The sequence below is a fragment of the Biomphalaria glabrata genome, chromosome 3 (genome assembly GCF_947242115.1).
Source record: "Biomphalaria glabrata chromosome 3, xgBioGlab47.1, whole genome shotgun sequence".
In the NCBI taxonomy this organism is placed as follows: Eukaryota; Metazoa; Mollusca; class Gastropoda; family Planorbidae; genus Biomphalaria; species Biomphalaria glabrata.
In genome coordinates, this window is record NC_074713.1 from 33,535,989 (window position 1) to 33,560,996 (window position 25,008).

A 25,008-nucleotide genomic window follows, 5' to 3' on the forward strand; every position below is an offset into this window, starting at 1 on the left:
CGTTTACCTGCGGACAATGGTTATGCTTGCTATGTATGTGTCAAAATATGTAGGTCACAGGTGAGGCTGCGCAGCCAAGGGAAATGCCGCATTCCTCACTGATCTTCGGACTCATAGACAAGCCTTAATATAGATTTAAAACAAATGGTATCTACTTATATTCCTTCCTAATGAACCCCATGATCGTGGGATTGGGTTGGGGCCAATTGAACACCATAGCGGCACCTACCTTGTGAAATCCACTACAATAATTTGGTTTTTGTATGTTTGTAGTTAATTGAAAGCTTAGTAACACATAAAACATCAGGAGAATAGACCCAAGAGAGATCACTCTATCTTGGAAAACAAATAAAACTGCTTAATCGAATATTGTTATTTCCCTTTAATATTTTCTGATGCCGTGATGGTGGAAACTATATTTAGATTTCGCCAGGTTGGACACAATAGAGGGTGTTTGGGAGAGAGAGGGGGGGGGGAAGTTTTGTTGCAGTCCATACATTTAACAACTTCATTCTAGAATGTTCACACAATTATGTCTCTTTACATGACATCGGAAATGAATTAAGTTTCAGAAATGTGAGGAAAAATTAAAATTGATTCTAGCAGATGTTCATATTAACACATTTCATTCGGAGTTACTCTTGTATACACACACACACCTACACACACACACATATTGCAAAAAAAAATCTTTTTTTACCTCTGAGCAACGCCAATAAATATTTTGTTCCACAATATTTAGGAAATATTTTAAGGATTCAATAAAAAATACTTTGTTGTATTAACGCATGATCACGCCCATATTTTAATATTTTTTCATTAGTTTTTGGACATTTTTTTTGAGATGTTCCAACATGGCGGCCAGTCCTGAAATATCAAGTTTTGAGGTGTATCCGATGTACAGAAGTTTTAATAAACCATGGCATGTTTTAGATCGCACTTTTCAGATGCACACACAACAGTTACATTCGGTCTTGAGGTAAGTCTTTTGAATCCTAGAAGAGGTTCTTTCTAGAGTCTTTCTAGATACCAGTCCTTGCAGCTAGTAGAGAGACATTAGATACCAGTCGTTGCAGCTAGTAGAGAGACATTAGATACCAGTCGTTGCAGCTAGTAGAGAGACATTAGATACCAGTCGTTGCAGCTAGTAGAGAGACATTAGATACCAGTCGTTGCAGCTACTAGAGAGACATTAGATACCAGTCGTTGCAGCTAGTAGAGAGACATTAGATACCAGTCGTTGCAGCTAGTAGAGAGACATTAGATACCAGTCCTTGCAGCTAGTAGAGAGACATTAGATACCAGTCCTTGCAGCTAGTAGAGAGACATTAGATACCAGTCCTTGCAGCTAGCAGAGAGACATTAGATACCAGTCCTTGCAGCTAGTAGAGAGACATTAGATACCAGTCGTTGCAGCTAGTAGAGAGACATTAGATACCAGTCGTTGCAGCTAGTAGAGAGACATTAGATACCAGTCCTTGCAGCTAGTAGAGAGACATTAGATACCAGTCGTTGCAGCTAGTAGAGAGACATTAGATACCAGTCGTTGCAGCTAGTAGAGAGACATTAGATACCAGTCGTTGCAGCTAGTAGAGAGACATTAGATACCAGTCGTTGCAGCTAGTAGAGAGACATTAGATACCAGTCGTTGCAGCTAGTAGAGAGACATTAGATACCAGTCCTTGCAGCTAGTAGAGAGACATTAGATACCAGTCCTTGCAGCTAGTAGAGAGACATTATAGACCAGTCCTTGCAGCTAGTAGAGAGACATTAGAGACCAGTCGTTGCAGCTAGTAGAGAGACATTAGATACCAGTCATTGCAGCTAGTAGAGAGACATTAGATACCAGTCGTTGCAGCTAGTAGAGAGACATTAGAGACCAGTCGTTGCAGCTAGTAAAGAGACATTAGAGACCAGTCGTTGCAGCTACTAGAGAGACATTAGATACCAGTCGTTGCAGCTACTAGAGAGACATTAGATACCAGTCGTTGCAGCTAGTAGAGAGACATTAGATACCAGTCCTTGCAGCTAGTAGAGAGACATTAGATACCAGTCCTTGCAGCTACTAGAGAGACATTAGATACCAGTCGTTGCAGCTAGTAGAGAGACATTAGATACCAGTCCTTGCAGCTAGTAGAGAGACATTAGATACCAGTCGTTGCAGCTAGTAGAGAGACATTAGATACCAGTCGTTGCAGCTAGTAGAGAGACATTAGATACCAGTCGTTGCAGCTAGTAGAGAGACATTAGAGACCAGTCGTTGCAGCTAGTAGAGAGACATTAGATACCAGTCCTTGCAGCTAGTAGAGAGACATTAGATACCAGTCGTTGCAGCTAGTAGAGAGACATTAGATACCAGTCGTTGCAGCTAGTAGAGAGACATTAGATACCAGTCGTTGCAGCTAGTAGAGAGACATTAGAGACCAGTCGTTGCAGCTAGCAGAGAGACATTAGATACCAGTCGTTGCAGCTAGTAGAGAGACATTAGATACCAGTCGTTGCAGCTAGCAGAGAGACATTAGATACCAGTCGTTGCAGCTAGTAGAGAGACATTAGATACCAGTCGTTGCAGCTACTAGAGAGACATTAGATACCAGTCGTTGCAGCTAGTAGAGAGACATTAGAGACCAGTCCTTGCAGCTAGTAGAGAGACATTAGATACCAGTCGTTGCAGCTACTAGAGAGACATTAGATACCAGTCGTTGCAGCTAGTAGAGAGACATTAGAGACCAGTCCTTGCAGCTAGTAGAGAGACATTAGATACCAGTCGTTGCAGCTACTAGAGAGACATTAGATACCAGTTGTTGCAGCTAGTAGAGAGACATTAGATACCAGTCGTTGCAGCTAGTAGAGAGACATTAGATACCAGTCGTTGCAGCTAGTAGAGAGACATTAGATACCAGTCGTTGCAGCTAGTAGAGAGACATTAGAGACCAGTCCTTGCAGCTAGTAGAGAGACATTAGATACCAGTCGTTGCAGCTACTAGAGAGACATTAGATACCAGTCGTTGCAGCTAGTAGAGAGACATTAGATACCAGTCCTTGCAGCTAGTAGAGAGACATTAGATACCAGTCCTTGCAGCTAGCAGAGAGACATTAGATACCAGTCGTTGCAGCTAGTAGAGAGACATTAGATACCAGTCCTTGCAGCTAGTAGAGAGACATTAGATACCAGTCGTTGCAGCTAGTAGAGAGACATTAGATACCAGTCGTTGCAGCTAGTAGAGAGACATTAGATACCAGTCGTTGCAGCTAGAAGAGAGACATTAGAGACCAGTCGTTGCAGCTAGCAGAGAGACATTAGATACCAGTCGTTGCAGCTAGTAGAGAGACATTAGATACCAGTCGTTGCAGCTAGCAGAGAGACATTAGATACCAGTCCTTGCAGCTAGTAGAGAGACATTAGATACCAGTCGTTGCAGCTACTAGAGAGACATTAGATACCAGTCGTTGCAGCTAGTAGAGAGACATTAGATACCAGTCGTTGCAGCTAGTAGAGAGACATTAGATACCAGTCGTTGCAGCTAGTAGAGAGACATTAGATACCAGTCGTTGCAGCTAGTAGAGAGACATTAGATACCAGTCGTTGCAGCTAGTAGAGAGACATTAGATACCAGTCGTTGCAGCTAGTAGAGAGACATTAGATACCAGTCGTTGCAGCTAGTAGAGAGACATTAGATACCAGTCCTTGCAGCTACTAGAGAGACATTAGATACCAGTCCTTGCAGCTAGTAGAGAGACATTAGATACCAGTCGTTGCAGCTAGTAGAGAGACATTAGATACCAGTCGTTGCAGCTAGTAGAGAGACATTAGAGACCAGTCCTTGCAGCTACTAGAGAGACATTAGAGACCAGTCCTTGCAGCTAGTAGAGAGACATTAGATACCAGTCGTTGCAGCTACTAGAGAGACATTAGATACCAGTCGTAGCAGCTAGTAGAGAGACATTAGAGACCAGTCCTTGCAGCTAGTAGAGAGACATTAGATACCAGTCGTTGCAGCTACTAGAGAGACATTAGATAACAGTCGTTGCAGCTAGCAGAGAGACATTAGATACCAGTCGTTGCAGCTACTAGAGAGACATTAGATACCAGTCGTTGCAGCTACTAGAGAGACATTAGAGACCAGTCCTTGCAGCTAGTAGAGAGACATTAGATACCAGTCCTTGCAGCTACTAGAGAGACATTAGATACCAGTCCTTGCAGCTAGTAGAGAGACATTAGATACCAGTCGTTGCAGCTAGTAGAGAGACATTAGATACCAGTCCTTGCAGCTACTAGAGAGACATTAGATACCAGTCCTTGCAGCTAGTAGAGAGACATTAGATACCAGTCGTTGCAGCTAGTAGAGAGACATTAGATACCAGTCCTTGCAGCTAGTAGAGAGACATTAGATACCAGTCGTTGCAGCTAGTAGAGAGACATTAGATACCAGTCGTTGCAGCTAGTAGAGAGACATTAGATACCAGTCGTTGCAGCTAGTAGAGAGACATTAGATACCAGTCGTTGCAGCTAGTAGAGAGACATTAGATACCAGTCGTTGCAGCTAGTAGAGAGACATTAGATACCAGTCGTTGCAGCTAGCAGAGAGACATTAGATACCAGTCGTTGCAGCTAGTAGAGAGACATTAGATACCAGTCGTTGCAGCTACTAGAGAGACATTAGATACCAGTCGTTGCAGCTAGTAGAGAGACATTAGAGACCAGTCCTTGCAGCTAGTAGAGAGACATTAGATACCAGTCGTTGCAGCTACTAGAGAGACATTAGATACCAGTCGTTGCAGCTAGTAGAGAGACATTAGAGACCAGTCCTTGCAGCTATTAGAGAGACATTAGATACCAGTCGTTGCAGCTACTAGAGAGACATTAGATACCAGTCGTTGCAGCTAGTAGAGAGACATTAGATACCAGTCGTTGCAGCTAGTAGAGAGACATTAGATACCAGTCGTTGCAGCTAGTAGAGAGACATTAGATACCAGTCGTTGCAGCTAGTAGAGAGACATTAGATACCAGTCCTTGCAGCTAGTAGAGAGACATTAGATACCAGTCGTTGCAGCTACTAGAGAGACATTAGATACCAGTCGTTGCAGCTAGTAGAGAGACATTAGATACCAGTCCTTGCAGCTAGTAGAGAGACATTAGATACCAGTCCTTGCAGCTAGCAGAGAGACATTAGATACCAGTCGTTGCAGCTAGTAGAGAGACATTAGATACCAGTCCTTGCAGCTAGTAGAGAGACATTAGATACCAGTCGTTGCAGCTAGTAGAGAGACATTAGATACCAGTCGTTGCAGCTAGTAGAGAGACATTAGATACCAGTCGTTGCAGCTAGTAGAGAGACATTAGATACCAGTCGTTGCAGCTAGTAGAGAGACATTAGATACCAGTCCTTGCAGCTACTAGAGAGACATTAGATACCAGTCCTTGCAGCTAGTAGAGAGACATTAGATACCAGTCGTTGCAGCTAGTAGAGAGACATTAGATACCAGTCGTTGCAGCTAGTAGAGAGACATTAGAGACCAGTCCTTGCAGCTACTAGAGAGACATTAGAGACCAGTCCTTGCAGCTAGTAGAGAGACATTAGATACCAGTCGTTGCAGCTACTAGAGAGACATTAGAGACCAGTCCTGGCAGCTAGTAGAGAGACATTAGATACCAGTCCTTGCAGCTACTAGAGAGACATTAGATACCAGTCCTTGCAGCTAGTAGAGAGACATTAGATACCAGTCGTTGCAGCTAGTAGAGAGACATTAGATACCAGTCCTTGCAGCTACTAGAGAGACATTAGATACCAGTCCTTGCAGCTAGTAGAGAGACATTAGAGACCAGTCCTTGCAGCTAGTAGAGAGACATTAGATACCAGTCCTTGCAGCTAGTAGAGAGACATTAGATACCAGTCGTTGCAGCTACTAGAGAGACATTAGATACCATTCCTAGGGCTCTAAGCACTTCAATGTTAATAGTTTTGAAGCTCTTTTGCTTGTAACATGATTTTGTGTTCACTGTGGCGTCCTTGACTTTGTGTTCACTGTGGCGTCCTTGATTTTGTGTTCACTGTGGCGTCCTTGATTTTGTGTTCACTGTGGCGTCCTTGACTTTGTGTTCACTGTGGCGTCCTTGATTTTGTGTTCACTGTGGCGTCCTTGATTTTGTGTTCACTGTGGCGTCCTTGACTTTGTGTTCAATGTGGCGTCCTTGACTTTGATTTTGTTTATTATTTCAATTTCTTGGTTAGTTCTGTTTCTTGGTTTTCTTGTCAATACTTTGTAGAGAAATATTTGATGACCTACATTTTGTACGACGTCGCTCGACATGTCATCCAGGCTAAAGGTCAGGACATGTTTTTTTTAATTCCCAGTTTAGGAGGAAATGTTTTAGCTTTCCTCCCATCTTCAATCACTCACACCCTCTCTCAGCTTTTTTCAGTGCTTAACCCCCCCCTACCCCTCACTCTTTCTCTTTTGAAAAGTTTTTCTTGAAAGTTTTTACTTCATAAATCGAAGTGTATTTTTTTTTAAATTAAACTCTTGAGTTTCCAACTTTCCAAAAACTTCTCGTGTGACAGAAAAACAACAACATTTTCTTCAAGTTTTCGGAGATTTCACAAAGGGTTGGTTTTTTTTTGGTCACAATGTTTCTCAAGAAACTGTTACATCCCGAGACATGATTACACTTGTGTGTGTATGTGTCACTAATATACGTTTAGATCTCGAGAAATGATTACACTTGTGTGTGTATGTGTCACTAATATACGTTTAGATCTCGAGAAATGATTACACTTGTGTGTGTATGTGTCACTAATATACGTTTAGATCTCGAGAAATGATTACACTTGTGTGTGTATGTGTCACTAACAAATTTTTAGATCTCGAGACATGATTACACTTGTGTATGTGTGTGTGTCACTAAGAAATTGTTACATCTTGAGACATGATTACACTTGTGTATGTGTGTGTGTCACTAAGAAATTGTTACATCTTGAGACATGATTACACGTGTGTGTGTGTGTGTGTCACAAACTTTTAGATCTCGAGACATGATTACACTTGTGTATGTGTGTGTGTCACTAAGAAATTGTTACATCTTGAGACATGATTACACTTGTGTATGTGTGTGTGTCACTAAGAAATTGTTACATCTCGAGACATGATTACACGTGTGTGTGTGTGTGTGTGTCACTAAGAAATTGTTACATCTCGAGACATGATTACACGTGTGTGTGTGTGTGTGTGTCACTAAGAAATTGTTACATCTTGAGACATGATTACACTTGTGTATGTGTGTGTGTCACTAAAAAATTGTTACATCTCGAGACATGATTACACGTGTGTGTGTGTGTGTGTGTGTCACTAAGAAATTGTTACATCTCGAGACATGATTACACGTGTGTGTGTGTGTGTGTGTCACTAAGAAATTGTTACATCTCGAGACATGATTACACGTGTGTGTGTGTGTGTGTCACTAAGAAATTGTTACATCTCGAGACATGATTACACGTGTGTGTGTGTGTGTGTGTGTCACTAAGAAATTGTTACATCTCGAGACATGATTACACGTGTGTGTGTGTGTGTGTCACTAAGAAATTGTTACATCTCGAGACATGATTACACGTGTGTGTGTGTGTGTGTGTGTCACTAAGAAATTGTTACATCTTGAGACATGATTACACTTGTGTATGTGTGTGTGTCACTAAGAAATTGTTACATCTCGAGACATGATTACACGTGTGTGTGTGTGTGTGTGTCACTAAGAAATTGTTACATCTCGAGACATGATTACACGTGTGTGTGTGTGTGTGTGTCACTAAGAAATTGTTACATCTCGAGAAATGATTACACGTGTGTGTGTGTGTGTGTCACTAAGAAATTGTTACATCTCGAGACATGATTACACGTGTGTGTGTGTGTGTGTGTCCAGACATTATTGATTGTCTTGAAGTTCACCTTGTAATAATGAAATGAAATACTTTGTATCAGTCTAAGGGGACAACTCTGTTTGATCCACATTATCTGTTAGTCCGTGACACAGGGTCAAGTGTATCGATAATCTCCCCTGGTCCTTGGAGAACATCTCCCACTCTACTCATTAGTTTGACAAGGCCACTATATGCCGGACATAGCGGACATTGATAGTGACATAGCAGGAAGTCAATCAGTTGGTATAGACAATTCCGGCTGCAGTAATATAATCAATTTATCACTTGGTCTGTCTGTTGAAGTAACCATTATTCTACCACCTATCAGCTTTGTTAGCTACAAGAGATATTCAACATTCTACCATCTATCAGCTCTGTTAGCTAGATGATCATGATACATTTAATTCTCATACGAGACCATTCCAAAAATTTAATTAACGGTATTAGATGTATCTATAATACTCTTTTTCTCTCACTATATATAAAAACATCCGGAACAATCTGTTATGGATACTTACAACTATTGCGATGTAAATTAAAGGGAAATCAAATTTGCAATAGCTTTGAGTTGTTTTTATTTTCGATATTAACATGACGGACAGACAGACAGACAAAAGTCCCTGAGAGTGGTTTGTAAACAATTCAACGAAATAATAATGTTATAAGTAAAGCGAATGCGTAAATGTAAAAATAGTATGAATTGTGCTGTCAAAATAGATCTAGCTAAGCGACTTAAATCCATTTTTAGCGGCCCCCGAAAGGGGAAAAGACGCTATTAGTTTTGTGCGAAATGTCTGTCCGTCTGTCCGTCTGTCCGTCCGTCCCGTTTAGATCTCGTAAACTAGAAGAGATATTGAAAATCCGACTTCACAATATTTTAGACCATTCAAAGTTCTGATGCAACGGCTACTTTTTTTTTTCCTGAAAGCGAAAATTCTAATTTTTAAAATCAATTATGCAAGCAGTTTTTTTATTGAGAAAAAGCTAATTAGTATGCATTATATTGTTACGAATCTCACTATCCAGGCTCTCTGCAAACTGCACCATACACCACCAACCTAAAGAACTTGACAACTCAGGGCTCCAAAGTAACGTAACACTTTAATAGTTGAATAAATAACAGCCAATACTGTACAATTGGCAACACGTACACTGTACAAATATCTCTCCGATAACACCGTTCCGCCGTATCAACTCTTGCACTGGCCTCTCCGTCTCGTTCCGGGCTTGCACTGGGTTCAACAGTTCAGGACTGACTTCACACACTAGGCTCGTTGTGTCGGACTCGATCACAGACCAAGATCAAGACGCCAGCCGTCTCAACTGTACTTGACAGTACTCCGCACTGAACCGTCGTAATGCTCCGTACAGACCCACACCGCTGAACTGTGCTGTAGTCGACCGGACTGTAGTGAACCGGGCTCTGAACCCCTGCCGTGAACCTTGCTGTAATGAGCCCCTATTCTCGACCGTCTTGACGGCGACACCTCCGCTCTTATATAGGGTCCCTACTGGCCTTCTCGAACCGGACAGAACGCCGCTCGACGTTTCCAGGTGGTCAGATGACTACAACTCTCGTGACGCTCCTGAGCTCTGTTCACGAACCGCCGTCGATCCTTCCCGAACCGCCGTGTTGACACTCGACTCGGCTGACCATCGTAACTCGTCACGGTTGACCGCTCGTCTAGCGCTGGCCTGGGGCGATTCGCGTCGGCTGACTACAATCACACCACTACCCCCATCTGTGCCACCACCAGGTTTATAACAATATGTTAGACCTAATTTAAGACGAATAGTGATCTTATAAACATCATTTTTGTGCACATTTTTTTTTTTTGAGGATTCGAATACGAGATTGAGCCTTTTCAAAACAATTAACTTATTTAGTTCGAACCGAGGGTCCCGGGTTCGAATCCTGGTGAAGACTGGGATTTTCAACTTCTGAGTCTACCCAGCTCTAATGGGTACCTGACATTAGTTGGGGAAAAGCAAAGGCGGTTGGTCGTTGTGCTGGCTACATGACACCCTCGTTAACCGTAGGCCACAAAAACAGATGAACTTTACATCATCTGCCCTATAGACCACAAACTAGTTAGGCCAGGTTCACATCTAACTTTACATTCACTTTCACGTATCCTTTGATCTGCGGGACGGTTGGGGAACTACACAAGATCTGTTAACCTTCTTTCTCCATTCTTATCTCTCATTTGTCTTTGATATAATTTCATTCGGATGTTCTTTCTGATAATATAGAAGCCTACCTGGGTGGACCACTGGTCGTGCGGTTTGCGCGCTGGACTGTCGTTTGGATTTATCGACGATCGGAGGTTCAAACCCTGCCTGCTCCCATCCCCCGTCGTCCTGCGGGAGGTTTGGACTAGGAAGTAAACTATCTTCAACTCTGAAGGATTATCCGAATTATGTAAAACATTTTACTTCGGGGGCCGATTTTGAGTTTGTGTTTCCACACAAACTGTCTTTTGTAACCTTGTTTCAAATAAAAACATTTGCTTGTTGGCCTACATATATTTGATTAAAATGTGAAATGAATAGACTTCATTGTGTATATGTTCACGTGTTACAGTATACAGTAGATCTTGAGGTAGATATAGATCTAGATCTAGAGGAATCTAGAGTTAAATATTGCCTTGGATAGAGCTCATTTTGCACGTGCGCATGCGTGGCCTTTAAATGAGATGTACGCTAAGGAATGAAACTATTAGAATATATCTTAACACGGCCTCGCACCTTTAGGGCGAACGAATGCATGAAAAATGCTTTAGAAAAACACATTTGAATGTTAATTTGATTAAAATATGAAATGAATGGACTATAATTAGTATGTTATGTGTTTTAAGTTTAAAATATCTTTATGAAGAAAAGTTCTGTCATCTTTAAGTTGAATTAGAGTTTTTGACCTAGGAATAGAAAGATGTGTAACATCACGGTATTGTCTAATGAAAGAATGCTCATCAGGAATTCTACATTCGCAGATATAAGGAACGAATTTATGTAAAAAATGCTTTTGAAACACAAATGTGAAGGTTAATTTTATTAAATAATGAAATAAATGGACTACATTTTGCATTTTCATGTGTCAGAGGAAAAAACTATCTGCGCAAAGTGCAATTCTTAAAATTAGATCTAGATCCTTTCGATCTTTTCATGCAAATATGGTAAACATTGCCTAGATCGATGAAGTTATAATGCTTTCATAGAGCTGACAGCAATGGGGTCTGGGGGAGCACTGTGAGCTCCCCCATAAGCCCCGCCACCAAGCACTATTTCTGGTATTGAAAGCCTAAAACAATGCAAGCACTGAGGTATCTACACTGCATTCTTCTGCTATTAAAAAGTTTTATTTCAAAACCTGTGCTATTCTTACTGACTTAGATCCTCCCGCGCCGTTCGGCTCATTGGGCGACAATCTGTTTCCACAACAATCTGTCACTGGCAATGTCTGAAGCCTCTTCCCACCTGTCCTGAGGACCTCTATGAAAGTGTGACGTGAAGTTGTACTAGGATGTTCCTGTTTGCGATTTCCTCGTAATGGCCCCCATGTCATTGCAACTCTTATTATGCGTAATTCATTTTGTCGGAATACATGTCCCGCAAACCACATGCGACGCTCTGTCACAACCTTACCAAGGGTTCGACTCCCAGTTCGGCATAGGATTTCCTTGATTGAGACCCGATCTCTATAACTTAAGTACAACTGACTCCTAAAATCCGTCTTAGCCATCTTTGTTGAGCCACATTTAGTCTTTTTCAATTTCGGCAGATAACTATCCACTGCACTTTATTAATGGAGTCCATCCACTGGTATAAATTTTGCAACCTCTCTTGGCTACGCTCTTGGAATTAGGTGACTGTAGTTTGTTTTATCCTTAAAATCATCTGTTGTGGGGTTTTAAACTAAAAAAATCCCTGGAGTTTTTTTTTTAACAAATTCAAAATCCCATTTAGCTACGCTCATAGAATTTGGTGAATGTAATTTGCTTTAGAATAATATTGAAGAGGGGTTTTTCAACCTCAAAACTCTCTGTAGGGGGATTTTAAACTCAAAAACATCTGAAGTGGTTTTCAACTTAAAAAAAAAGGAGGAGGTTTAAACTCAAAACTCCCCTTGGCTGCGCTTAGGCAAGTGATGATTTACAATTAAAATCTCACCTAAAATAAACACAATCAAAGCTTAAAATCAGTCACTTAAGTCCGCCTCCCCCCCCCCCCCGCAGGGGGATAACGTTTCGGGGAGGGGTTGAACCCCAACCCCCCCGGTTACGCCCATGATATATATATATTATAAAGTAGAAAGTAAGGCGTATGTGTGTATGTGTGTTACGAATAGAAATCAAAACCGTTTGACCAATCTTGATATATATTGTTTTAATCATGGTGTTGACACAGATTGGTCACATTGCGAGGTAACGCCTCCGCTCTTATATACTGTGTGTGTTTTCAGCCTACGCAAATCGCCCCAGTCCAGCGCTAGACGAGAGGTCAACCGTGACCAGTGACAGTATACGTCAGTTCGGCAATGACCTGGGTGTAAATATTTCGCACGCAAGTCAAGGTAAAAGTGATCAACTGGAGTGGTCAAGCGACGTTCCATCAGGTTCGAGAAGGCCAGTGGAGACCGTATATAAGAGCGGAGGCGTTACCTCGCAATGTGACCAGTACGAGAAGAGAACCAGCACGGTGTGTGAAGTTAGTCCGGAGCAGAGACTAGGTTTTTGTAAAGACAGTGTTAAATGTTGTTGCCAATTGTGATGTATCTGAAATTAAACTGACTGATACTTTGGAGCCCTGAGTTGTGAGGTTCTTTAAGTTTGTTGTGACGTGTGGTGCAGTGAGAAGAGAGCCTGGATAGTAAGAGATTCGTAACTATATATATATATATATATATATATATATATATATATATATATATATATAATATCTTTAAATGAGTTCTAATAGAACTCAGTGCACTAGAGCCTATGAACCCTCGTGTTGTTACTAGCCCATTGTGAAGTAATGGATTTTTTTTTTACCTTTGACGTCATTGTGACAAGTCAAAAACTATTTGTCAGAGTCACTCAAATTTATCACAGCATTAATTATTATTTTTCATTATTTATTTATTTTATTTTAATTATTTCCCCATCCTACCCCTGAATTCTCTACCCGCCCCACCTTTTTCTCTCCAGGCTAGACCTTAGTCCACCACCTTGGAGAAAACTAGGCGAGTCCTTTCATTTATCTGCCCTTGATCGGGGAAAGATAATCACACTATCTCTTTTGTCTTATCCGCCGGATGTCTAACTGACGGTCGCGGTTGACACCACCTTGTGTGGAATGCAAGTCACCCCCCCCCCTTCTCCTACGTCTCTCTTTGATCTAGGAGATTACTCGAGTCAAAGTGCCTCTCGACATACCAATGTGTGACTCCCATCTCAAGTCTAATTCACCCACGTGTAAGATAATTCTTAGCCTAGGACATTTCCTGTTTCCGCCCACATTTTCCAGGCCTATATAAAGTAGATCCAAATCAAATCAGACCCTCTTATTTCTCATTGTCGTTGAGCTATCGAGTCTGGACTACTTCATACATTCTTTCTCCTAGAGGAATACCTGGTGCCTCCCTCAGGTGTCTGCCTATTTATTTGCTATCGAGAATCACCCTTTTATGTGCTTAGTGCTCGTCAGCACTGCACTTGCCTACTGAGATCTACTCAACTCTACCACTTGGCGCTATCGGCATTGCCCGCCTATTCGACAGCCCACCTGTCAACTTATTAGGTGAGACGTCCCTATAGACTCAGATCTGTGCGAGACGTCATAGCTACGCCAACCCTCTGCAACTCACTGGACAGATCCTGTCAACTACGCTGCCCACGGCAGATCAGCTCTGCCCGCAGTAACCTTGTGCCCACGGTAGCCGGCCACCCGCCCTACTGTGCCCACTACAGATATCAGAACTTTGGATTGGAACTCCACAAGAACTGAATCACCGGCGTCCCTCTATCCGCTAGAGCGCCACCTCCAGCTGCAGAACCTCAAGCCAGGACACAGCCAGCTGCGACATCAACAGGAAAACCAGCTAAGTCAGAGGACAAAGTGACATACTCTCTCATTAGGTGCAAGAGTGATGATTAAATCTAGTATTATTTAGAGATAGATGCAAACCCTCCCCCTTTTCATTCTTATATGTATATTTATGTAAATAAATATTCTTTATTTTTAACTTTTGTATCTATCTTTCATTGCTTGTCTCGTTGCGTGTCTGCTCCCGATTCATATGCTGATAGGTTGGTGTGTGATAGCTTTAAAAATAATCATCCCCTAGACATAAAACGCCCCAAACACACGTCACATTTCCCCACCTGTCACAGTCATATGAATGAAGTCTTTAATGTAATGATAAACAAAAATTCGGTGCACCATTGTCTATGAACCCTCGATAGGTGGCTCGTATTGATGAAGGCATTTTTAGTCTAACTAGGTGGTGTGACGTAGTGGATGTTTTCCTTTCACGTCGAATGAATTCTTCAAATAAAATGCTAAAAAACTCGATATAGCAATGTTTATTAAACCTCTTTATCTGACTCGCATTTTCAAAAGGCATGATAGCTATATTTAGATCTAATCTAATTTTGAAAAATAGATCTAGATTTTTAAAAATAGTAAATCTAGATTTCTTTTACTAGATCTGGATTTATATTTTAATTAAAATTGTTGTAGTGTCTAGATCTAGAATTTTTTAGGTCTAGTTTAGACTGATATAGACTAGATCAAGATATAGAATGTCAATTTCTAGACTTAAAGTGTAGATTTTGATTTCCAAACGTCTAGATCAATATTGCAATGCTATAATATACTGAAACTAATCTACTTTTTTAAAAATTTAATGTTGCATTCAGTCTATTGATAGATTCATCTAGGATTTTTTTTTCATTAATCTAATCTAAATTACATCTAAATTATTCCAAATTTATATTGTAGATCTAGTAGATATAGATCTTAAGAGTGCTAAATCAGAAGTTTAGTTTATGTAGTTCTACATCCTTATTCTAGTTCCGTAAAAGTTCCTTTTAAATGAAAATGTCAATAGCTCTGTTGATAGCCGTGCTGATACATCGAAGTACAAGCACGATATATCAATGTAGAAGGAAAACCTATATAGAAAATTTAAAGAAACTAAGGCAGAAAGAGTTTACAAAAAGTATATAAAAATTAAACACTTAACCCAAAAAGTAAGCAGACAGCTGCAGAGTGAATACATAAACAATGTAATATCTAAAGATAACAACAAAAACCTATGGTCATACATTAAGACTAAGAAAATGGAAACAAGAGGCATAGCGCCATTAAAAGATGAACATAACATAATACATAATGATAATGAAACTAAAGCAAACATCCTAAACAAATACTTTTGCATCAGCATTCTCAGCCCCAGGAGACAAAGACATATTACTGAATTTGAACCAAGTAGACAACATAGAAGATATAGTAGTACAAGAAAATGGAATTCAAAAACTATTAGCCAACATCAAACCAAATAAAGCGTCTGGACCTGATGGTATTCCAGCTAGATTACTCAAAGAACTAAGCAATGAGCTAGCCCCAGTGTTCAAAATACTCTTTCAGGCATCGCTTAACCAGGGCAGAGTACCAAAGGACTGGAAAGAAGCTAATGTCACCCCCTATTTAAAAAAAGGAGAAAAATTTGACCTAGAAAACTACAGACCAGTATCATTTACCAGCATCACATGTAAAATCCTAGAACATATAATATGTAGCAACATCATAAACCACTTAGACAAACATAATGTCCTCACCCCATACCAACATGGCTTTAGGAAATATAGATCATGTGAAACACAATAGGACTTATTGATGATTTTTCAAAAGGTTTAAATAATAGTGAACAAATAGTTACTATCTTACTAGATTTTTCCAAGGCTTTTGACAAAGTTCACCAACATAATTTGCTTAAAAAATTAAAATATTTCGGCATTAATGGTCCACTGCATCAGTGGATTAAAGATTTTCTGATAGGGAGAGAACAAACTGTAATAATAAATGGCTCTAAATCAACACCGATAACAGTAAACTCAGGTGTACCCCAAGGAACAGTCTTGGGTCCACTACTATTTTTAATTTACATAAATGAATTTACCAAATTGCATTAGTTCAGGAACAAAAGTCAGATTATTTGCATACGATTGCATAATATGCACAAGACACAGATATTTTACAAAGAGAATTAGATGAATTACAGAAATGGGAATCAAATTGGAGCATGTCTTTCCACCCAGAAAAATGTCAGTTGTTAAGAGTAACAAAAAAACTAAAACAAATTAATTCCACTTATCTTATTCATGGCAAACCAGTAACACAGACTAAAAACGCAAAATACCTAGGTGTTATAATAAATGAAAAACTGTCATGGAATCCACATATTGATGAAACTACAAAAAAATCAAACTAAGCATTAGGATTTATTAAAAGAAATTTCTATAAATCAAATAAGAACATAAAACTAAAATGTTATTTAACCTTGGTTAGGTCAATAATAGAATATGCATCCTCCGTTTGGGACCCCTCAACTCAAGAAAACATTAAGAAACTGGAACAGACACAAAATAGAGCAGTGAGATTCATAATAAACGAATATTCACATTTGACTAGAGTAACACCTTTAGTAAAATCACTAAATTTAGAAAGCCTTCAGGACAGAAGACTCAAACGTAAAGTAGCAATCATACATAAAACACTGAACCATAATCTTCAAATACAAAAACAAAATTTTATAAAATACTCTGAAAGACACAAAGATAAAGGCACATTCCTCGTCCCATATGCTAAGACAAATTTGTACAAATACTCCTTCTTCCCTAGTGCTATTAGAGCATGGAATGGGTTGCCTGAGCTAGCCAGGAAAACCAGTGACTTGGCAGAATTTAAGTCATTGGTTAATATGCATGACTAAATGCATGACGCGTAGGACGTAATCATCTTCTTTTTTGAAGTAACGTCTGTATTATATAAGATAAGAAGATAAGATTATCTAAAATCGCTCGTCTGACATATTGTACATATCCGGTAGAGATGACATGCCATAATGTGTAATATATCTCTTTATCAATAATAGGCTAATAGTTTGTAACCAGTTTGTTATTAAGTAAAGAGCAATGCCTGGTCGTGCGGTTAGAGTGCTGAACTAATTATCTCGACGGTCCCGGGTTGTTTGTTTGATTGTTTTACATGTTTTGGATGTTCCTTCAGAGTTGAAGATAGTTTACTTACTAGTCCAAACCTCCCGCAGGACGACGGGGGATGGTAGCGGGCAGGGTTTGAACCAAGGACCATCAATAAATCCGAAAGACAGTCCAGCGCGCAAACTGCACGACCAGGCAGGGTTATACCCTGCTCGCCGACTTCCTCCGTCGTCCAGCGAGAAGTTCATTATTTTTAAATTCAAACATTCCAAACATGAAAAACAGAAAAAAAATTTTTTGTAAAGGCAAATAAATCTTTGAAACATTATTACTTTTGACAATCAAAATTAAATATCGTCTTTAATATTCCTTGCGAATAGGCGGATCCGACAGGGATCCGACTCCGACGGGGACCGCCTCTGAGTTTGTGTAATTGTAATTTGTAATTTTGTTTGAGGCTTTGAATAAGAGATTGACCTTTTACAGAACGTATAGACCAATTAGATAAGTATTTTAAAACATCAGTTAGGCCTGGTTCACATCGAACTTCTTCTCTTCCACCTATTCCTTGGTCTGCTGGGGCACCACACAAGTTCTCCCAACCTTCTTTCTCCATTTTTCTCTGTCATTTGCTTTTGATAGAATTTTATTCTGATATTTTTTCTGAAAATGTTGAAACCTGCTTTTTACCTGCCTGGTTGGACCTCGGGAGCCGATTTGGAGTTTGTGTTCCCACACAAACTGTCTTTGTAACCTTGTTTTCGGAAGTCTTTTGCAGCCTAGAATATGTTCCCTCCCTTGCCAGCACAGCGCTAACTTAGTGGGGTCCAGTTTCCTGGACTTAAAACTAAAAAATGCATATTCTGTATTAGCCACAGTCCACTATCCTGTTACTCTTCTATTTAAAATTGTAGGTCAAATACCAATTCATTGCACTTTATTTCTGGAGCCCAGTTACTGGAAGATAAACAAATCAATTTGTAGAATGTTTTTTTTTTAAACTCAAATGACTATAGTTTTCATGGGCGGACTGACTATATGGGCATTTTGGCTAATGCCCGATATTGTCCGGTGGGACAACTACTAAATGGGTCATTTTGAAAGACAGTAAATCCCACAAACGATTTTGTAATTTGCTCTTTATGGTCCAATGTTAGTGTCAACCTACTCGGATAAAACTAGAACTGTACTTATACAATCAGTATCGAGTTTCCTAATGTTAAAGGAAAATATCGTAAAAAAAAAAGGTGGGTGTGTTAAACTCGAACCGTGGTTTTAAACCAGTCTCTAATGGTGTGGAAGTACACTGCACTAGTGGCTTGCTTATAGAGGTTCTGGGTTATTTTTTATTTTGTTTTGATTTACATAGTACATTTTTGTTTTCACCCAGAGTACCATCCGACATACCCTGTCGACAGCTTTCTTGAAGTCATAAAGACATGAAAAAGATTTTCTTGGTGTTGAAGGTATTTCTCGCAGACTATCCTTAGGTTTAGGATTTCTTTTGTTGTGCTGCCACGTCGTCTAATACCCGGCCCTTCTCCTGACTGACAGATCTTGTTGCAACTTTTTAATAGTGTATTTATCATTGTTTCTCCTCCAGCCTGTATATTTCATTAGGACTCCGACTGATTTTTACTTTTTAAGTGCTTTCACTGCTGATGCTACTTCCTAGCGAAGAATAGGATATTCGTCGATGTTGGATACTGCAGGTATTTTTTTTCTCTTGAGATTTCAAAGTATACAATTCTGAAAAGTATTCCGTCCATCTTATCACATTCAGTTAAGCGTCTATTGTTTTTGTCTTGTATTGTGTCAGTTCTTCCATGCTTTGAGGTAATGAGGTTCTTTACCTGTCGTTACACTTTTTTAGTGTCGTTCCTGTTTAGTTCCTGCTCAGTTTCTAGACACTTTAACTCTATCCACGTCTTCGTTGCTTCCTTCTTGATCCGTAGGTTGTGTCCCGAATGTTGACACTTCTGTAGTCTTCGTTCAATGGACACATAATGAGAGATACTTTTTCAAATCCATTGTCAAGCTCAAATTCGTAGGACTATTGTGATTCTTAAGATGTTCTCAAGGACTCGTAGGACTATTGTGATTCTTAAGATGTTCTCAAGGACTCGTAGGACTATTGGGATTCTTAAGATGTTCTCAAGGACTCGTAGGACTATTGTGATTCTTAAGATGTTCTCAAGGACTCGTAGGACTATTGTGATTCTTAACATGTTCTCAAGGACTCGTAGGACTATTGTGATTCTTAAGATGTTCTCAAGGACTCGTAGGACTATTGTGATTCTAAAGATGTTCTCAAGGACAAAGACGCCAGAGTTTAATAATGTGCAGACATTCTTTATGTCAGACATGTCAAAGTTTCTCAGGCTTAAGCACCGCGTATTCCCAACGCCACCATTGGTTAGAATGGTCACGTGCGCTCAAACTCCATCTTTGGATTTATTTCCTTGTTGAATATTTGAACAGGCAGTAAGAGATTACAAACAAAAAAAAAAAAGGAAAGTTCTCAAACCTTGAGGTGGATGTCTGTCAGTGCTGTATAGGTTGGAGACACACAAGACATTGAACTAAGATACATTGTATTGTTGTATAATAGAATAGTAGCATCTGTTTCTCATGTTTCCCTATCTTAGCCTTAGTCCTATATCGAAATCATCTGTTTCTCATGTTTCCCTATCTTAGCCTTAGTCCTATATCGAAATCATCTGTTTCTCATGTTTCCCTATCTTAGCCTTAGTCCTATATCGAAATCATCTGTTTCTCATGTTTCCCTATCTTAGCCTTAGTCCTATATCGAAATCATCTGTTTCTCATGTTTCCCTATCTTAGCCTTAGTCCTATATCGAAATCATCTGTTTCTCATGTTTCCCTATCTTAGCCTTAGTCCTATATCGAAATCATCTGTTTCTCATGTTTCCCTATCTTAGCCTTAGTCCTATATCGAAATCATCTGTTTCTCATGTTTCCCTATCTTAGCCTTAGTCCTATATCGAAATCATCTGTTTCTCATGTTTCCCTATCTTAGCCTTAGTCCTATATCGAAATCAGTTTTTTTGTTTTGTTGAAAGAAACTGGTGATTGTTCTGAACGTATTTCCCCCCCCCCATCTATACTATATAAGAAAGTCGCTTGTTGATTGATTCTCTCTGCACTATTTCTCCACTTGGGTTGGGCAAAACAAAAATAAAGAGAACTGATCCTGTTATTACTAACCGTGTGCATATAGAACAACTAAGCACCTTTCAGGACCGAAACGGCAAAGGTTAAAGTTTTAACGAAACATTTTTTCATTCGAAGTTTTGTTCAAATACGTTTTTTAAAAATAAAACTGACATACAAATGTTATACTGGCGACATTCTGATGACATACTTACGACATTCTGATGACATACTGACGACATTCTGATGACATACTGTCGACATTCTGATGACATACTTACGACATTCTGATGACATACTTACGACATTCTGATGACATACTTACGACATTCTGATGACATACTGACGACATTCTGATGACATACTGTCGACATTCTGATGACACACTGATGACAAAATGATGACAAACAGATGACATATTGATGACATTTTGACGACACACTGATGGCATAATGATGACATACTGATGTTATACTGACAAAATACTGATGTAATACTGACGACATACTGATAAAATACTAACGACATACTGAGGAAATACTGACGACATACTGATCAAATACTAACGACATACTGAGGAAATACTGACGACATACTGATCAAATACTAACGACATACTGAGGAAATACTGATGACATACTGAGGAAATACTAACGACATACTGACAAAATACTGATGACATACTGAGGAAATACTAACGACATACTGAGGAATACTGATACTGACATACTGATGACATACTGAAGACATACTGATGACATACTGATGACATACTGATGACATACTGACGACATACTGATGACATACTGATGACATACTGATAAAATACTGACGACATACTGATAAAATACTAACAACATACTGAGGAAATACTAACGACATACTGAGGAAATACTGATGACATACTGATGACATACTGATGACATACTGAGGAAATACTGACGACATACTGATGACATACTGAGAAAATATTGATGACATACTGATGACATATTGATGACATTTTGACGACACACTGATGACATACTGATGACATACTGACGACATACTGATGACCTACTGAGGAAATACTGACGACATACTGATGACATACTGAGGAAATACTGACGACATACTGATGACATACTGAGGAAATACTAACGACATACTGAGGAAATACTGACGACATACTGAGGAAATACTAACGACATACTGAGGAAATACTAATGACATACTGAGGAAAAACTGACGACATACTGAGGAAATACTAACGACATACTGAGGAAATACTGACGACATACTGAGGAAATACTAACGACATACTGAGGAAATACTGACGACATACTGAGGAAATACTAAAGGTGGAGTGTGAAGATGGGGGGGGGGTGAGTGTAAAGGTAGGGGGGAGTGTGAAGTTAGGGGGGGAGTGTGAAGGTAGGGGGGAGTGTGAAGTTAGGGGGGGAGTGTGAAGGTAGGGGGGAGTGTGAAGGTAGGGGGGGAGTGTGAAGTTAGGGGGGGAGTGTGAAGGTAGGGGGGGAGTGTGAAGGAGTGTGAATGTAGGGGGGAGTGTGAAGGTTGGGGGGGGGAAGTGTGAAGTTAGGGGGGAGTGTGAAGGTAGGGGGGAGTGTAAAGGTAGGGGGGGGAGTGTGAAGGTAGGGGGAGAGTGTGAAGGTAGGGGGGAGTGTGAAGTTAGGGGGGGAGTGTGAAGTTAGGGGGGGAGTGTGAAGGTAGGGGGGGAGTGTGAAGTTAGGGGGGGAGTGTGAAGGTAGGGGGAGTGTGAAGTTAGGGGGGGAGTGTGAAGGTAGGGGGGGAGTGTGAAGGTAGGGGGAGAGTGTGAAGGTAGGGGGGGAGTGTGAAGGTAGGGGGGGAGTGTGAAGTTAGGGGGGGAGTGTGAAGGTAGGGGGGAGTGTGAAGGTAGGGGGGAGTGTGAAGGTAGGGGGGGAGTGTGAAGGTAGGGGGGAGAGTGTGAAGGTAGGGGGGGAGTGTGAAGTTAGGGGGGAGAGTGTGAAGTTAGGGGGGGAGTGTGAAGGTAGGGGGGAGTGTGAAGGTAGGGGGGGAGTGTGAAGTAGGGGGGGAGTGTGAAGTTAGGGGGGGAGTGTGAAGTTAGGGGGGGAGTGTGAAGGTAGGGGGGGAGTGTGAAGGTAGGGGGAGAGTGTGAAGGTAGGGGGGGAGTGTGAAGGTAGGGGGGGGAGTGTGAAGGTAGGGGGGAGTGTGAAGGTAGGGGAGTGTGAAGTTAGGGGAGTGTGAAGGTAGGGGGGAGTGTGAAGTTAGGGGGGGAGTGTGAAGGTAGGGGGAGTGTGAAGTTAGGGGGGAGTGTGAAGTTAGGGGGGGAGTGTGAAGTTAGGGGGGAGTGTGAAGGTAGGGGGGAGTGTGAAGTTAGGGGGGGGAGTGTAAGGTAGGGGGGAGTGTGAAGGTAGGGGGAGAGTGTGAAGTTAGGGGGGAGTGTAAAGGTAGGGGGGGGAGTGTGAAGGTAGGGGGGAGAGTGTGAAGTTAGGGGGGAGTGTAAAGGTGAGGGGGGGGAGTGTGAAGGTAGGGGGAGAGTGTGAAGTTAGGGGGAGAGTGTAAGGTAGGGGGAGAGTGTAAGGTAGGGGGGGAGTGTGAAGGTAGGGGGGGAGTGTGAAGTTAGGGGGGAGTGTGAATGTAGGGGGGAGTGTGAAGGTTGGGGGGGTGGGGTGTGAAGTTAGGGGGGAGGTGTGAAGGTAGGGGGGAGTGTAAAGGTAGGGGGGGGGGAATGTGAAGGTAGGGGGGAGTGTGAAGTTAGGGGGGGGAGTGTGAAGTTAGGGGGGGAGTGTGAAGGTAGGGGGGGAATGTGAAGGTTGGGGGGAGTGTGAAGGTAGGGGGGGAGTGTGAAGGTTGGGGGGGGGGGAGTGTGAAGTTAGGGGGGGTTGTGTGAAGGTGGGGGGGTGTGTGAAGTTAGGGGGGGGAGTGTGAAGGTGGGGGGGTGTTGTGAGGTAGGGGGGTGTGTGAGGTTGGGGGGGGGTGTGTGATGTTGGGGGGGGGTGTGTGAGGTGGGGGGGTGGGTGATGGTTGGGGGGTGTGTGAGGTTGGGGGGGGGGAGTGTGTTGTTGGGGGGGGGTGTGAGGGTTGGGGGGGAGGGTGAGGTTGGGGGGGAGTGTGAGTTGGGGGGGGAGTGTGAGGGTGGGGGTGGGTGTGAAGGTTGGGGGGGGTGTGGAAGTTAGGGGGGGAGTGTGAAGTTAGGGGGGGTGTGTGTGGTAGGTAGGGGGGAGTGTGAAGGTAGGGTGGGGAGTGTAAGGTATATACAATTCACGGATCAATGTGGGATATCATTATAATGCGTGGGGTAAAAAAAAAAATTTTTGGGCGACAAAAGAAAACTTGAGTCTATCAAATATAAGAAACAGAACTTTCGGGTATATCTTGTATGGTCGTTTCAACTATTTGATAGTTCACCCTGTTATTTTTTAGCATATACTTGGAAAAGCTAAGCACATTTTGAATAATAATAATAATCTTTATTATCCGTAAGGAAATGTGTTTACATTTTGTGCATTACACCAAACAAAAAACATTATAACTATAGAAAACAAAATGTACATTCACACCAGTTTCACTCATAATTTACATGTGAAGGGTTTATTGGTTACTAGCCTATTATAAATATCACTAGGGTCGATTTAAATTTTTCCAAATCGATTTTTTTTTTTACATTTCCATTCGACTATTTTTTAAAAATCAGGTCTTATTGTGTTAACATTTTATTCATGTTATCCTACAAGTTATAGATCTAGATGTTCCCGAAAGAAATAATCAAAGACATTTTATAAAAGCGAATTCAATGCTGCATTTTTGTTTCAAGACTATGGAGTATCTGTCTGAACCCTGGAGCGTGCATGTGGGCAAAACTAGCAGAGCATGAGATGTAAAGTGTAGCAAGAGATGTAAAGTGTAGCATGAGATGTAAAGTGTAGCATGAGATGTAAAGTCCAGCATGAGATGTAAAGTCTAGCACGAGATGTAAAGTGTAGCAAGAGATGTAAAGTGTAGCACGAGATGTAAAGTCTAGCATGAGATGTAAAGTGTAGCAAGAGATGTAAAGTGTAGCATGGGATGTAAAGTGTAGCAAGAGATGTAAAGTCCAGCATGAGATGTAAAGTCCAGCATGAGATGTAAAGTGTAGCAAGAGATGTAAAGTGTAGCAAGAGATGTAAAGTGTAGCATGAGATGTAAAGTGTAGCAAGAGATGTAAAGTGTAGCAAGAGATGTAAAGTGTAGCAAGAGATGTAAAGTGTAGCGAGAGATGTAAAGTGTAGCATGAGATGTAAAGTGTAGCAAGAGATGTAAAGTGTAGCAAGAGATGTAAAGTGTAGCATGAGATGTAAAGTGTAGCATGAGATGTAAAGTCTAGCAAGAGATGTAAAGTCCAGCATGAGATGTAAAGTGTAGCACGAGATGTAAAGTCCAGCATGAGATGTAAAGTCTAGCATGAGATGTAAAGTCTAGCAAGAGATGTAAAGTGTAGCAAGAGATGTAAAGTGTAGCAAGAGATGTAAAAACCAGCATGAGATGTAAAGTCCAGCATGAGATGTAAAAAGTAGCAAGAGATGTAAAGTGTAGCAAGAGATGTAAAGTGTAGCAAGAGATGTAAAGTCTAGCAAGAGATGTAAAGTCTAGCAAGAGATGTAAAGTGTAGCAAGAGATGTAAAGTGTAGCAAGAGATGTAAAGTCTAGCAAGAGATGTAAAGTGTAGCAAGAGATGTAAAGTGTAGCAAGAGATG

At 40.9% G+C, this 25,008-nt stretch overlaps 1 protein-coding gene across 2 annotated transcripts in view; it reads right to left on the reverse strand.

Moving 5' to 3' along the window:
• Window positions 1–25,008, reverse strand: part of LOC129925251 (uncharacterized) — an 84,065-nt gene that overhangs the window by 38,784 nt on the left and 20,273 nt on the right. The window contains exon 1 of one of the 2 annotated variants that reach the window (XM_056024635.1): window positions 230–374. The exons of the other annotated variant lie outside the window; for it this stretch is intronic. Coding sequence (XP_055880610.1) covers window positions 230–304 — 75 coding nt within the window. The 5' untranslated portion in view covers window positions 305–374. Of the gene's footprint in view, window positions 1–229; window positions 375–25,008 lie in introns of those variants that run through there. 2 annotated transcript variants of the gene reach the window in all.